This window comes from Mchenga conophoros, linkage group LG23 (genome assembly GCF_057382185.1).
Source record: "Mchenga conophoros isolate Kocher_MC1m ecotype Shallow Benthic linkage group LG23, M_conophoros_male_GT1.1, whole genome shotgun sequence".
Lineage (NCBI taxonomy): Eukaryota > Metazoa > Chordata > Actinopteri > Cichliformes > Cichlidae > Mchenga > Mchenga conophoros.
The window spans coordinates 2953916-2965227 of record NC_140547.1 but is presented as its reverse complement, the minus strand read 5'-3'; the positions used below and the strand labels follow the sequence as shown (position 1 = coordinate 2965227).

The 11312-nt window shown below is 42.6% G+C and overlaps 2 protein-coding genes across 3 annotated transcripts in view; both read right to left on the bottom strand.

The window, feature by feature from the left end:
- Positions 1-634: 634 nt before the first annotated feature.
- Positions 635-9550, bottom strand: zfyve9b (zinc finger, FYVE domain containing 9b). Of its 2 annotated transcripts, XM_085263937.1 has the most exons (16): positions 9394-9550; positions 7367-8076; positions 7132-7231; positions 6848-7050; positions 6616-6727; positions 5181-5303; positions 4787-4942; positions 4450-4674; positions 4289-4371; positions 4044-4148; positions 3814-3964; positions 3094-3174; positions 2692-2854; positions 2338-2443; positions 2072-2251; positions 635-1293 (listed from the first exon to the last, which is right to left on the bottom strand). In XM_085263937.1, the coding sequence occupies exons 1-16, from the start codon at positions 9455-9457 to the stop codon at positions 1132-1134; spliced, it is 2724 nt and encodes a 907-aa protein (XP_085120063.1). In that variant the 5' UTR covers positions 9458-9550; the 3' UTR covers positions 635-1131. The 2 variants fall into 2 exon arrangements, 1 of the variants encoding a protein (XP_085120063.1); XR_014890637.1 differs by lacking the exon at positions 635-1293 and having other exon boundaries at positions 2219-2251; positions 2692-2933.
- A 209-nt stretch (positions 9551-9759) lies between these two features.
- The window catches only part of btf3l4 (basic transcription factor 3-like 4), a 6459-nt gene continuing 4906 nt past the window's right edge, over positions 9760-11312 (bottom strand). The window contains exons 5-6 of the mRNA XM_085265347.1: positions 10459-10518; positions 9760-10218 (exon numbers count right to left, since the gene is read on the bottom strand). Of these exons, the coding sequence (XP_085121473.1) occupies positions 10172-10218; positions 10459-10518 (107 nt within the window). The 3' untranslated portion in view covers positions 9760-10171. The remainder of the gene's footprint in view (positions 10219-10458; positions 10519-11312) is intronic.

Below are 11312 nucleotides of genomic sequence, written 5' to 3'. Positions count from 1 at the left end.
ATGTGCTTCTTGTCTCTGCCATCCCAAATATGTGCAGCAAGTAGGAGGTCAACAAGGGCTCTATTTTTCATGGCACAAGGCAGAAATGGCATCCCGCAGACCGGAACCACCAGAACAATTCCCGCTCAAATCAGTTCATCAGGGTCAGGAATGGGGTGATTGCAAAAAGGTTTACTTTGCCTGTGTGAGGCAGATAAATTATCTGCCTATCCAGAATATAAAATGATGTTAAAATCATTAAATTACACTGCAGATTTTTTTTTTTCCCTTATTCTGCATAGGCAGCCATAAATGAACTTAAAATTGTTATAAATTGGATAACAATTCAGAACTTTTAGTTGTTGGTGTGTGGGGTTTTTTTTTTTTTTTTTTTTTTTTAAATGGTGGGAGACCTAAATCATTTATAGCTACAATATAATGCCTTTTGATGGTTATATTAAAAACTGTAAATTTCCAAAAGCAACCTAAGGAGGTCACAAGTACATGTTTCTAGGTCCTACAGGAGCAAAAGTCAAGTCTCTAGGAATGAGTTGGGGGGCGGTAAACGGTAAAAAGCATAACCTTCCTTTTGATGAAAAATGGCAATATTTCAGTAAAACCGCTCAGGGTCCTTGGGCAATAGACAAGAACTCAGTCACTGTTGCAAGTTTAATTCCAAGCTAACATTACATTTCATGAGCAGTCAGTTAAAATTCATCAAATATTAAAACATTCTCCAGGCATTCATTCAGTGCGCATGAAGCTGCTATTTGGATTTGATACATAACTTCAAGTCATTCTCTTAGCTTTAAGGTTGTGAGCTATCACTTTAAAGGTATTGACTGTAAAATATGTATTAAACATTGTGACATTGATGATTTCAAGCCATGAAATTGCTACTACAGTGCAAGAGCTGCACCCTTATCTAATGGTCCATCGTAGGTTTCATGCGTAGCCTGATTGATTGTGGCTGGGCCGAGTGAGATCAGAAAACCACAAAGAGTCAGATCTCTTGGATGAGATGGATGCGGACCTTGGATATGATCCGCTTTGCCTTTGGAATGCTTTTATTGCCCTGAAACTGGTGAGAAGTGCTGGAGATGAAGCAGTGGTCAGGGTTAAGAAGATGAATTAGTGGAAAGTCTGAGTTCTCTAAGTGATGTTCTCAAGGATGTAAAAAATGAGCTCCATCACTATGGGCTCGCCGTCCCTCTTGCGCCCCCTGCTGTGGATGACAGGAATCAGCACGCTATTCAGCGCATTGAGGTACTGAGCTGGGAGGGGCTGCCCATTGCTCCCTGCCACAAATCCAGCCTGAAATAACAAATAAGCCACTTATTAGTTTTTTAAAAAGCCACAGTGGTGTTCTAAACTTTGTTCAAAGCTTTCTTTACTAATGAGATAAAATTCTAGGCTAGGTTTTCTATTTTTTTTTCCACAAGAGAACGACGTGTTGCTGTAGTCAAAGTTCATACTGGGAAGTAACACAAGCTGTTTTATTTCACAACAAAGCTCGTGTTACTTGCAGAAGTGGGTGTAGCACATTATCTCAGATAATCTGTCTATAGACCACAGTCTGCACGTCCAGCCTACGATATGGAAGCTTGGGTAAATCCGTCTTAATCACCACATACTGTATGCGATCTGGTTCTCAGTCATTGCTGTTCATCTTCTTATGAATGGAAGGTTTTGCTACTATAAATCACCGGCCTGCTCCAATACACATTCAATTAGCTAAAAACATTTTTGCATTAGTGTCTTTTTTTCTTATTTTTCCGTCACTTAAAAATGTGTTTTTTAATTTGTCTCGACCAGTGAACAAATTTTAAATAGTTAAAAATGAACTAAATTACTAGTGCAGTGCTACGTTTTTACCATAAAGAACCCTGACTATTTTTTGTATTTTATTTTTGATTATTATTGTTGATGTGACCTTACATGGCTCAGGGCTGATGCTTACAAGGCCAGTTTAACCAGACAAATTGGCAGAAATAGATCACACGTTAGTTAGTTAGTTAGTTAGTTAGTTAGTTAGTTAGTTAGTTATACATATCTCTCTCTCTGGCTACAAGAAGCTAAATTCTTTAAAGACCTCTTGGGAGTCAAAAGTGACACGCAGTCCCAGTTTGGCCATCCCGTCCTCTTTCAGCAGTTTAAGGTGTGGACACAGTGCCAAGCAAAATGCCCGGGCGATTCTCTCCGTGAGCCGGTTGTGTTCAGCAGAGTCAGTCACTGCTCCTTTGGGATTATCACCTGTCTGCAGAAAAAACACCTGCACAAAATATTCACGCAAATGTAAAGACGGGTGGCTGTACACATGGACATGCTAACTTTTTTTTAGCAGATCATTATATATACTTCTGTCCAGCGGATGATCTTTCCATTTTCTTTGTATTCGGACTTCTGGAACATCTTGGTACTGCTGATAGACTCCATTGATTTCCCATCGATGGGGCTGATGATGCTGGAGAACACAAACATTGATATGCGGTTACATGTACACACAGTTTAAAACAGACTGAAAAGGATGTGTCCTGCTTACACTGGACTCTTACACGCTTTTTTGCAGCTCTTTGTTGGGGTGTTCCAAATTCTAATCAACTAATGGCCCACCGTTAGTTTTTCACAGCTACCTTTTGAATGGGTGCTATATTGTTCTACTGGACTGAACACAAAAGCCTTCCTGCACTTCAAACAGTTGGACACACTCACCCCTTATTCACAGTGCATTTCTCCTCCACCCACTGTACACAAACAAGCTCCTGGCTCTCTGATTGGTCCAGCCGTCCACAGGTGACAGTGTGGTCTTTCATCTCCCGTAGTGATCGACGGAGCTCCGCCATGGTTTCCACGGTGATCTGCACCATTAGCCCATCTGCGAAGAGGGGACAGCGATACAGGAGAAACACACACAAACACACACCAATGGGGAGACACACGCCTAGACAAACAGTCTGTTAAAATGTACACAGACACACACATACAAAGATCAACAAATTCTGAATAAGCCAGTTTAAGCAGGGGCGCTCTACTTAAAATGTAAATGATGGCTATCCTCAGAGGTGAGGAGAAAGTAATGGTTAACCTGGCTTCTCTGGTCAGAGGGTATCCTACCTTCTACAACGCTGGATTTGGCCAGGTATCCTGCTGACGCTTTCAGCGCACTACTGAATATAATAAAGCATGATCCAGTAACTAGGAAGGAAGGAAGGAAGGAATGTCATTTTGATCAGTCTTTACAGTGACAAGGCAAAAACTACAAGTGCATGCACTGCCACCTAGAGTCACATAACTGGAACTGGCCGCGATTAACATCTCGAACCACTGTTGTTCTTTCATTTTCGAATTTTCTCCTACTTTTGCTCCGCTGCACTTAAGTTCACACTCAAACTGTTTTGTTTTATATGCAGTTCCATGAGCTACATATGTTTAGATGCACTGTAATAATATTCAGTGGGTTTGCACAATGTTTTTGTTGTGCAGAATCCATTCAGTTTGTGCAGCAAATTTACTTGAATGCCTTCTAAATTTGAAATGTGTAAAATCTATTCTTTGCTTCCAGTGTTCTCTGGAGTATATTCAGCTAAAGATTTACTGTAAGCGATAAGATTTCATTGATCATTTATCGATCATGCTTAGCTGTTTCAAGCTTATGCATATCTTTTAGCTGATTTATTAGATCCTCGTCGTTTAACAAAACTGGAGAAGTATTAGTACTACTATACTTTTAGCTGCTGTTTTAGCCTCATTTGTTCAGCTTAAATAAAGTAATTTCATATTAGCTGAGCAAAACTTTCCATGTGTCCCTTCCTGCCCCAACAACTGTGTTGTTACCTTTACGTGGTTGATTGTGGATGCTGATGGCTTGGGTCTGATACTGGCCATCGTCTGCTTGGACACAGATGAGGTGGGAGTCTGCAGTGTCATTGAAGCATGCCCCTATTGCCAGCACATGCTCATTGGACTTATTCACAGCCTTCATTAGCTAACATGGGAGATAACACGGGTAAATGATAGAGAAAGAAACTATATGTAAGAGTTAACTCTGTGAGGCTTAGTGTTACCTCATTATACCCAGTGTTCGGTATTTTTATGCAAGTCCTATGAGCTTCTAAGTCCACAGTGAGCCCCGATACCACTGGTAGGCTGTAACGGTAATTCCTAAAGTCCTGGAACAAAGCAGAATGGTAAAAAGATCTGGTGTCTGTTACACCATGTTTAATAAAAGTTGTGACACCAAACTTCCACTGCTGACAGGAAGGGCGGTTTTGCAACAACACAAAAAAATGTTACAAAATGCCATACTCACCACTAACAGTCGCATTATTGTGTGACCTATATCCCCAAACAAGGGCTTCCTAAAGCGTACACTGTACAGAGGGCATGGGTAAACTGGAACAAGAGACAGAAAGTGGGTAACTGGGGAAGAAACATTATAACTCAGAGAGCTTACATAGTTGCCTGGCTTACATCTGTACTCAGCCCCCAGTCGCAGCATGAGGCGCAAGGGAAAGGCTTTGGCCCAGGCCACCTCTGCTCTGTGGACCAGCAGGCCAAAGAGGTAGGGCTGGTTTGGCAGAGGTAGACCTTGAAGGGACTGGAGAGTGGAGCGAACGTACAGGAAGCCTGCATGATCCTGACTGCCAAAGAAGCTGCTGCCAAACAGGGAGAGTGACAGGTGTTTCACAACCTTCCCTACAGAAACATAAAGATGTCGAAACGTGTGTTATTATAAGAGGGAAGAAATACTACAGTCGTGAAGTAGAGACTGATAATATTCTGTGTATGGGCTTGTAATGTCTCTGACCTGTGAAAGTGTCTCTGTACAGCTGAATGAAGTGCCTAAAAATGTCTTTGGGGAAGCTTTTTTCTTCAGGTAGGCACTGCAGCAGCACCACCAGCTCCACCTGCCCTACAGCGTGCATTCCCTTTGTTGTCACACACCAGCACTTCCTGTTAACGTCTAATCAGGGAAATCAAGCATAAGCTGGCAGTCACATATGGACATTTTAAACAACAAATACAAGATGTAAGAGGTAGAAATATATACTCAGAAGTTATATTTAAATTTTAAAAAAATGATCAAAATATTTTCTGCATAGTGATGTAATTCTTGACACTGCTCAATTTTAAATGTGTACATTAAGTTCTGTATGCAGTTCATAATGCACAGTAAAAGGCAAGAGGGGAAAGATACTCACAGTTGACCAACTTCACCATAGCGAGCAGGTTAGCATTGAGAACAAACACCAGAGGCTTGGGTCTGCCGCTCTCCAACTCCTGAATAAGGAGCATCTCGGAGGGCTGCTCCTCCACAGTGTAGTCTGGGGGGTAGATTAGAACATCTTTTAAAGTGTTTTCTAATCTACTCTTACTCACCACAAAAAACTGCCCAGTATTAGATTAAAGATTAATATTAGAGTGTGGCTCTAAATAAGATGGCAAGTAGCAGGTAGCTGTTATTAATAACAGATCAGTTTTATTAATGCCTTGGGACTGCCCCATTTAACCAGGCATCACAGTGTCCACGTAATAAATTAAAGTAGCAGCATTCGAGTGTAGTAAGTCAGAACACCCAACACATTAATAAATAAATAAATAAATAAATAAATAAGGACCACACATGTGGAAGGATTGCCTGGTTCTCTTAAACAATGCAATCACAAAGAGCAGCAAAGAGGCATCGGAGCATGTGCACAAGCTAGAGCAGCTGAGTGAGCATGAAAAAAATATTTGGAATTATTTACAGCAAAGTAGTCAAATGTGGCTCAAGTTGTTGGTAACATAAAGACATATACAGATTCATCATGCATATTTGGTATTGTGAAATTATGAACTGGCTCTTTAGATTAATGGGTGGAATTCATGCATATATGTAATACTTGCTGTAGTTGTCCCTTCTGGTTAGTGCTTAAACCAAAACAAAGGTGCTAGTTTCTGGTCAGTGGTTCCCTTGGATGGGATAAGAGTTATAAAAGGGGAGGGGCAGTGAAGCTAAATTACAATTACAACATTTGCCCTGAAAGCAAGCCATGGACAGGTCTGTGAAAGGTACTGTTGGTTAATGCTTAAATAAGATTGAAAAAAAAAAGCTGCACTAACCATCCAAACATCAAAGCCTAGAAAAAATGTCGAGGCAAATCTTGGCTTCACCATAGTGGGCTATGGAGAGAGAACACTGTGTTTTTCTTGTCATAAAATAGTAGCTTCTGACAGCAAGTAGCGGAACAAGATGGACACTATACAGAGTCACTTGTTCCTCATTTCTTTTTTTGCACGCTGAAGTTGTTTTTCTGTATTAACTATGGGGAATGTTATAGGCAAAGGAGGGTGAGCAGAAAAAAATGAGGAACCACTAATTTATTCAGTGTGAATCTGTAATTGCTGCTTTCACTAAACTATTAACTGCTCAAAATCAGAGACCATTTTTTCCCCTTGCCATGGGCTGCCCAATTTACATAGAACTCCTATTTCTTTGTGACCCGCCATCAATATTTGCACCATGCACTATGCAAGACATGAAAGCATTAACAAAAGGGGAGGAATATAATGAAAAACAAGAAGTATCTGGATCTGAGGAGGAAACACAATAAGTTTACTTTACACTTTTAAACTCTAAATTCGAGCTAGCCCTACCTCCTTTGACTCCTGTGGAGGTGAGTATGGGTGGCAAGCCATCCAAGGGAATGAGGTTAGCAGAGCTGCTCACTAAAGCTGTGGTTCCCCAGCCGTAGGGACCACAGGCCTCCTGGAGTTGAAGGGAGGCAGAGTGAGAATACATATATCATTCATTTTCCTCTAAATCACAGAACAACAACAACATTTTCCCTGTAGTCGAGTTTTAGTGGCACGTTTTGGGTGAACCTACACCAATCATTGTTCCATGTGGCCTCAAAGTTCTCCTGATCTGGGGTGAACCCACAGGACTTTTAACAGGCCCACCCAGCACTCGACTCATCAGCGGTGAGAACGCGGGCTCCCTGACGGGTGTGGTCGGGGCAGACTCTGAATGCTTATTGGTGAGGATTTCGTCTGCAAACCACACCCTTCTTTTTCCTTTTGGAGACATCCCTGAAGAGAGGATACAAGAATGATTTCTGCATGATTTCAAAAATACAACTACAGCAATACCTAAAAAAAAATTACGCTCACTTTTAATGAGTGCTGAATGACAGGAAATGCACACTCGTCCCTCCTTCCCATCCAGGTGTGTAAGTTTGAACTTCAAACTGGAGCAAAGTGCACAAAAAACCTGACGACACACACATGCACACACACCACACATGAACAGAGACACACACGTACACTCCACTCCACTTACAAGTTGCTAATTTTATTTCACTTCAGATTTAATTACACAGAAATGAACTTTTAAATCATTTTTTACCTTCCCACAGGCACGGCAGTGGTGCCTCCTCTTGGTGAATGTAAACTTGATACCACACTTCATGCAGACCTGCGCTTCGGCATCGGGGACCCACACGGGGGCCACCTCACCAAGGACAGTGACTCGATCCTTGGACAGAATGCCAACGGGGCTCGTCTCAGACATGTCATCGAGATCCACAGGAGAAGTAGCGCACTCACCCATCGCTTCCTCCCCGCGGCCTGCCCCAGCCTTATTGGTGTTTGTCTGATCTCCTCGAGATGGTCCCTCCAAGCTGCAGGTCTCATCCTGCTGCTCCAGCCCACTTTCCTCCCGCTCCTTCTCCTCAATCACAGAGTCTTCCTTTGATGGGAGAACCGGCGACTTCTGGTTCTTCTCTTCCTCCTCCTCTGCCCACGCGGCCTCTGCTGGGCCCAACACTAGAGGGCTTGGGGACTCCTTTTCACCCCATGTGGAGATGGAAGTCACAGTGCAGCTGCCATTCTCCACTTGGGAAGCAGATTCAGTGGGATGTTCAATAGGTTTCTGCTCACAAGGTCCAGATTTGCTTCTGAGCGTCGCATCCGATGTGGCTTTAGATGGAGATTGCGGTCTGATTTCTCTACAGTCCAGTGCAGGTTTTGACACATCTCCATCTTTGAGCACCAGCAGACAGGGTCTGTTCAGCCAGTGGTGCTTGGTGTCCTGAAGAGACGTACTGTCCCCTTCATCTGTTTCAATGATAATGATATCACCAGCAAGAAGGGAAAGTCAACATCTCCATCTCTCTATCTGTCAAACATACACACACTAGCACATACAATGATGCACGTCCTGCCTGCTCATTAAGGCGAAAAAGCTGTTCACTGTTAAATAGACATCTTCTAGATTTCAGCCCTCACTAATGGCAGCATTAGTGTGGTTGCCCTTGAGAGGTGTATCTGATGATCAAAATAGCCAGTGGTAGTTGTACAAGAGATTAATGATACCATAGAGCAGCTGGTTCCCTAGAGAACAAAAAGTTGAGCAGTAACTTTGTGTTTAAACGTGTCAAAACCGTTGCTGCTTCCTTATATTGAGCCATATTGTTACACAAACACAAATACACACACAGAGGCGGATGTTAAATATGTGTAATGAACAAATAAAAGATGTTTCAAGTGACAGTACTGTGTTTATTGCATGTTTCAGAATAAAAATATGCAAGTAAGCCGCTTGATTCTGCAATCACTCCATTCAAGGTTTCTACATTAAGAACACCTCCCGTAATTACAGCCAATTACTGATTCAATGCCCTTCCCAGCACATTAGCAGCCGGCAGCGCAAAGGGAGTTAATGTATGCACAACTGATGTTTCATTGAGCTACCAGCGTTTCCTGAATAGGCCGGTTTAAGGGGATAAGGCTCTTATAGGTTTAAATGCAGATCGTCATGTATTTGATTATTCGATTGAAAGTCTTGTCAAAACATTGGGCGCTACTGACTAACTGTACACGTTAAACTGCACTGCAGCTCATTTACAACAGAAAGCCATCCTTAAAAAACATGAAGAAAAAATAAAAAGCTGGCGGCGTCATTTCTACCGAAGGCAACAAAGTGAAGACTTCCCGAAACAGCGGCGTGCCTGCCTGCACCGATCCGGCTCACTGAGCGCTCACTTCCCGGGACAGTGACGCATTCCACACACGTGCAAATGTTTAATGTGCTCGCGGGCACAGAGGCCGGAGGCAATGCGACATTCACCCCGCACCCCGGTACACCGGATCAGCCGGGACACTTTATTGAGGTGACGCTGAGTGAGGCTACAGTGGAGTATGTATGTAAGCAGCCCGTGTTCACGCGAAAGTGCGCAACACGCACACATACGCGCACGCGCTTTTCAGATGACGCGGTCTATGCGCGCAGCCAAGTGTTATATCAGCGTTTTTTTCAGTGGCACACACACACACACACACACACACACACACACACAAGCGCGCGCGCACAAGCAATGAATGGGAGTAAACGCATTCCCACCCCGGTATTTCCAGAGCAATCAAACGTCTTACCCTCAGTTATTGCTCCCAAAAGGCTTTCATTCTCATCATCCCGCGCTGTGAAGAACTTCAGCATTTTATCCTGTTACATCTGAGCGCGGAGGAAAATGGATTCAAGCAGCAGTGCCTTGCTCACAAGCGAAAGATGGGATGAATTCGCCTCTCTCTTACCCCCCCTTCTGTGTGATCTCCCTCCTCCCCCGTGCCTCTCTGCAGCTCTTTGAAGAAACTCAAGAGGTGTGCAGAAATGTCCCTCCCCAGTTTGCTGTCCACACAGCCCGCAGGACGGTGTACAAGCCAAGACAGCAGAGCTAAGGTGCCAAACATAAAAATCCAGCCTTATGCACGACCTGTCATTCTGTAGGAAACTGACGAGGCTTCTTTTCACATGAATCTGCACACAATTCTTTGATTTATTGATAAAAACATTCAGAACATTCAGTCAATGATCACAGCATCATTTTAAAAAAATGTTAAACGTCTTTTTTGTTTCATAAACAAAACACACAAAAAAAATCTCTTAAGACTGGCTTTAAAGACCACAGTAATCTGATAATGACTGACAGTGTGGAAGAGATTCACCGTTTACCAGATGAGCGTTGGGTTCTTATTCTTTTCTCTCTCTCTCTCTCTTTTTTAAATACACAACCTAGTAGTGCTAGTGTGTGACTCAGACATCTGTAGGTCATTGGAACTGTGGGATATATTTGGAGATACTGTCTGATATGCCCGGATCACTACACTCAAAAAGACAGACGGAGGCTCCACTTCAGTCCAGTGAATTTTTCTGTCAGTTTGCCTCGTTCTTTGATGCTTCATCAAAGTTCTCCACGAGATCTACAGAACAGCAAAAGCACAGCATTAAATAGTTAAACTAGAGGAACAATCTAAAGTCACATACATGAGTTCAACTGTAGTAACTTTTCAGGGCTGCAGAAAAATATTCAAAAGAGCAAATTGACTTAAATTGAGTAAAAAGAGCAATCTTCTATACTACGATGAAAATTTAACAGAGTGTAGCTGTCTCTAAGTTTTCATTCTGATCATTCTTCTTTTTATTCATGTGACACTGCATACCTGGCACATCATCATCCTCTTCCTCAATGTCCTCTGGCTTTGGAGCCTTGCTTTCAAGAGCTAAGACGAAATGCACAAAAAACACATTTTAGCTGGAAAGTGATAGAAAGTTGCCTCAAATAATGACTTTTAACCTATGATGAAGCATATCTGTATACGAGTGTTCTCTTCCAGTATGACAGTACTCCATTCACAAACCATGAGCGATGGATCATCGGCAGTGGCCTTTGGCATCACCATGTTAGCATTCTCCACAATAAGGGAATAGTTTCAGAACAATGAGGCCCAGAGACTTGAAGAATCAATGAAAGGAGCACTGAAGCTGCACTGGTGGCATGTGGAGACACCGCTTGTCTCTGTATTTGGCAAACAGAGGTGAGAGGTTTTTTTGAGCTGAGTTTTCTATCATATATGCTGGTATTGATCTCTATGATATGCCAGTATTGGCTCATATCACTTGAAATTGAGACTTATTAGACCAGGCAACATTTCTTCCAGTCGTTTATTGCCTTAGCTTGTTTGAATCGCAGTCTCAGCTTCCTGCTGTTAGCTGACAGGTTGCTGGTTCAGAGATGATTTTTTTTGCAAAACTGTTGCCTTTCTATTGGCTTGAAGCAGTCTGGCTAGTCTCCTCTGATCTCTGGCATTAACAGGGCATTTTCATCCCGAGAACTACCACTCACTGGATATATTCTCTTTTTCAGACCACTCTCTGTAAACCCTTAGAGATTACCTTCTTGTGCGGGAAAATCCCAGTAGATCGGCAGCCTCTGAAATACTCAGACGAACGTTTTCATGGCATGGCACCAAAAACCATGCCATGTTCAAAATCACTTTTACCTTTCTTCTCCACT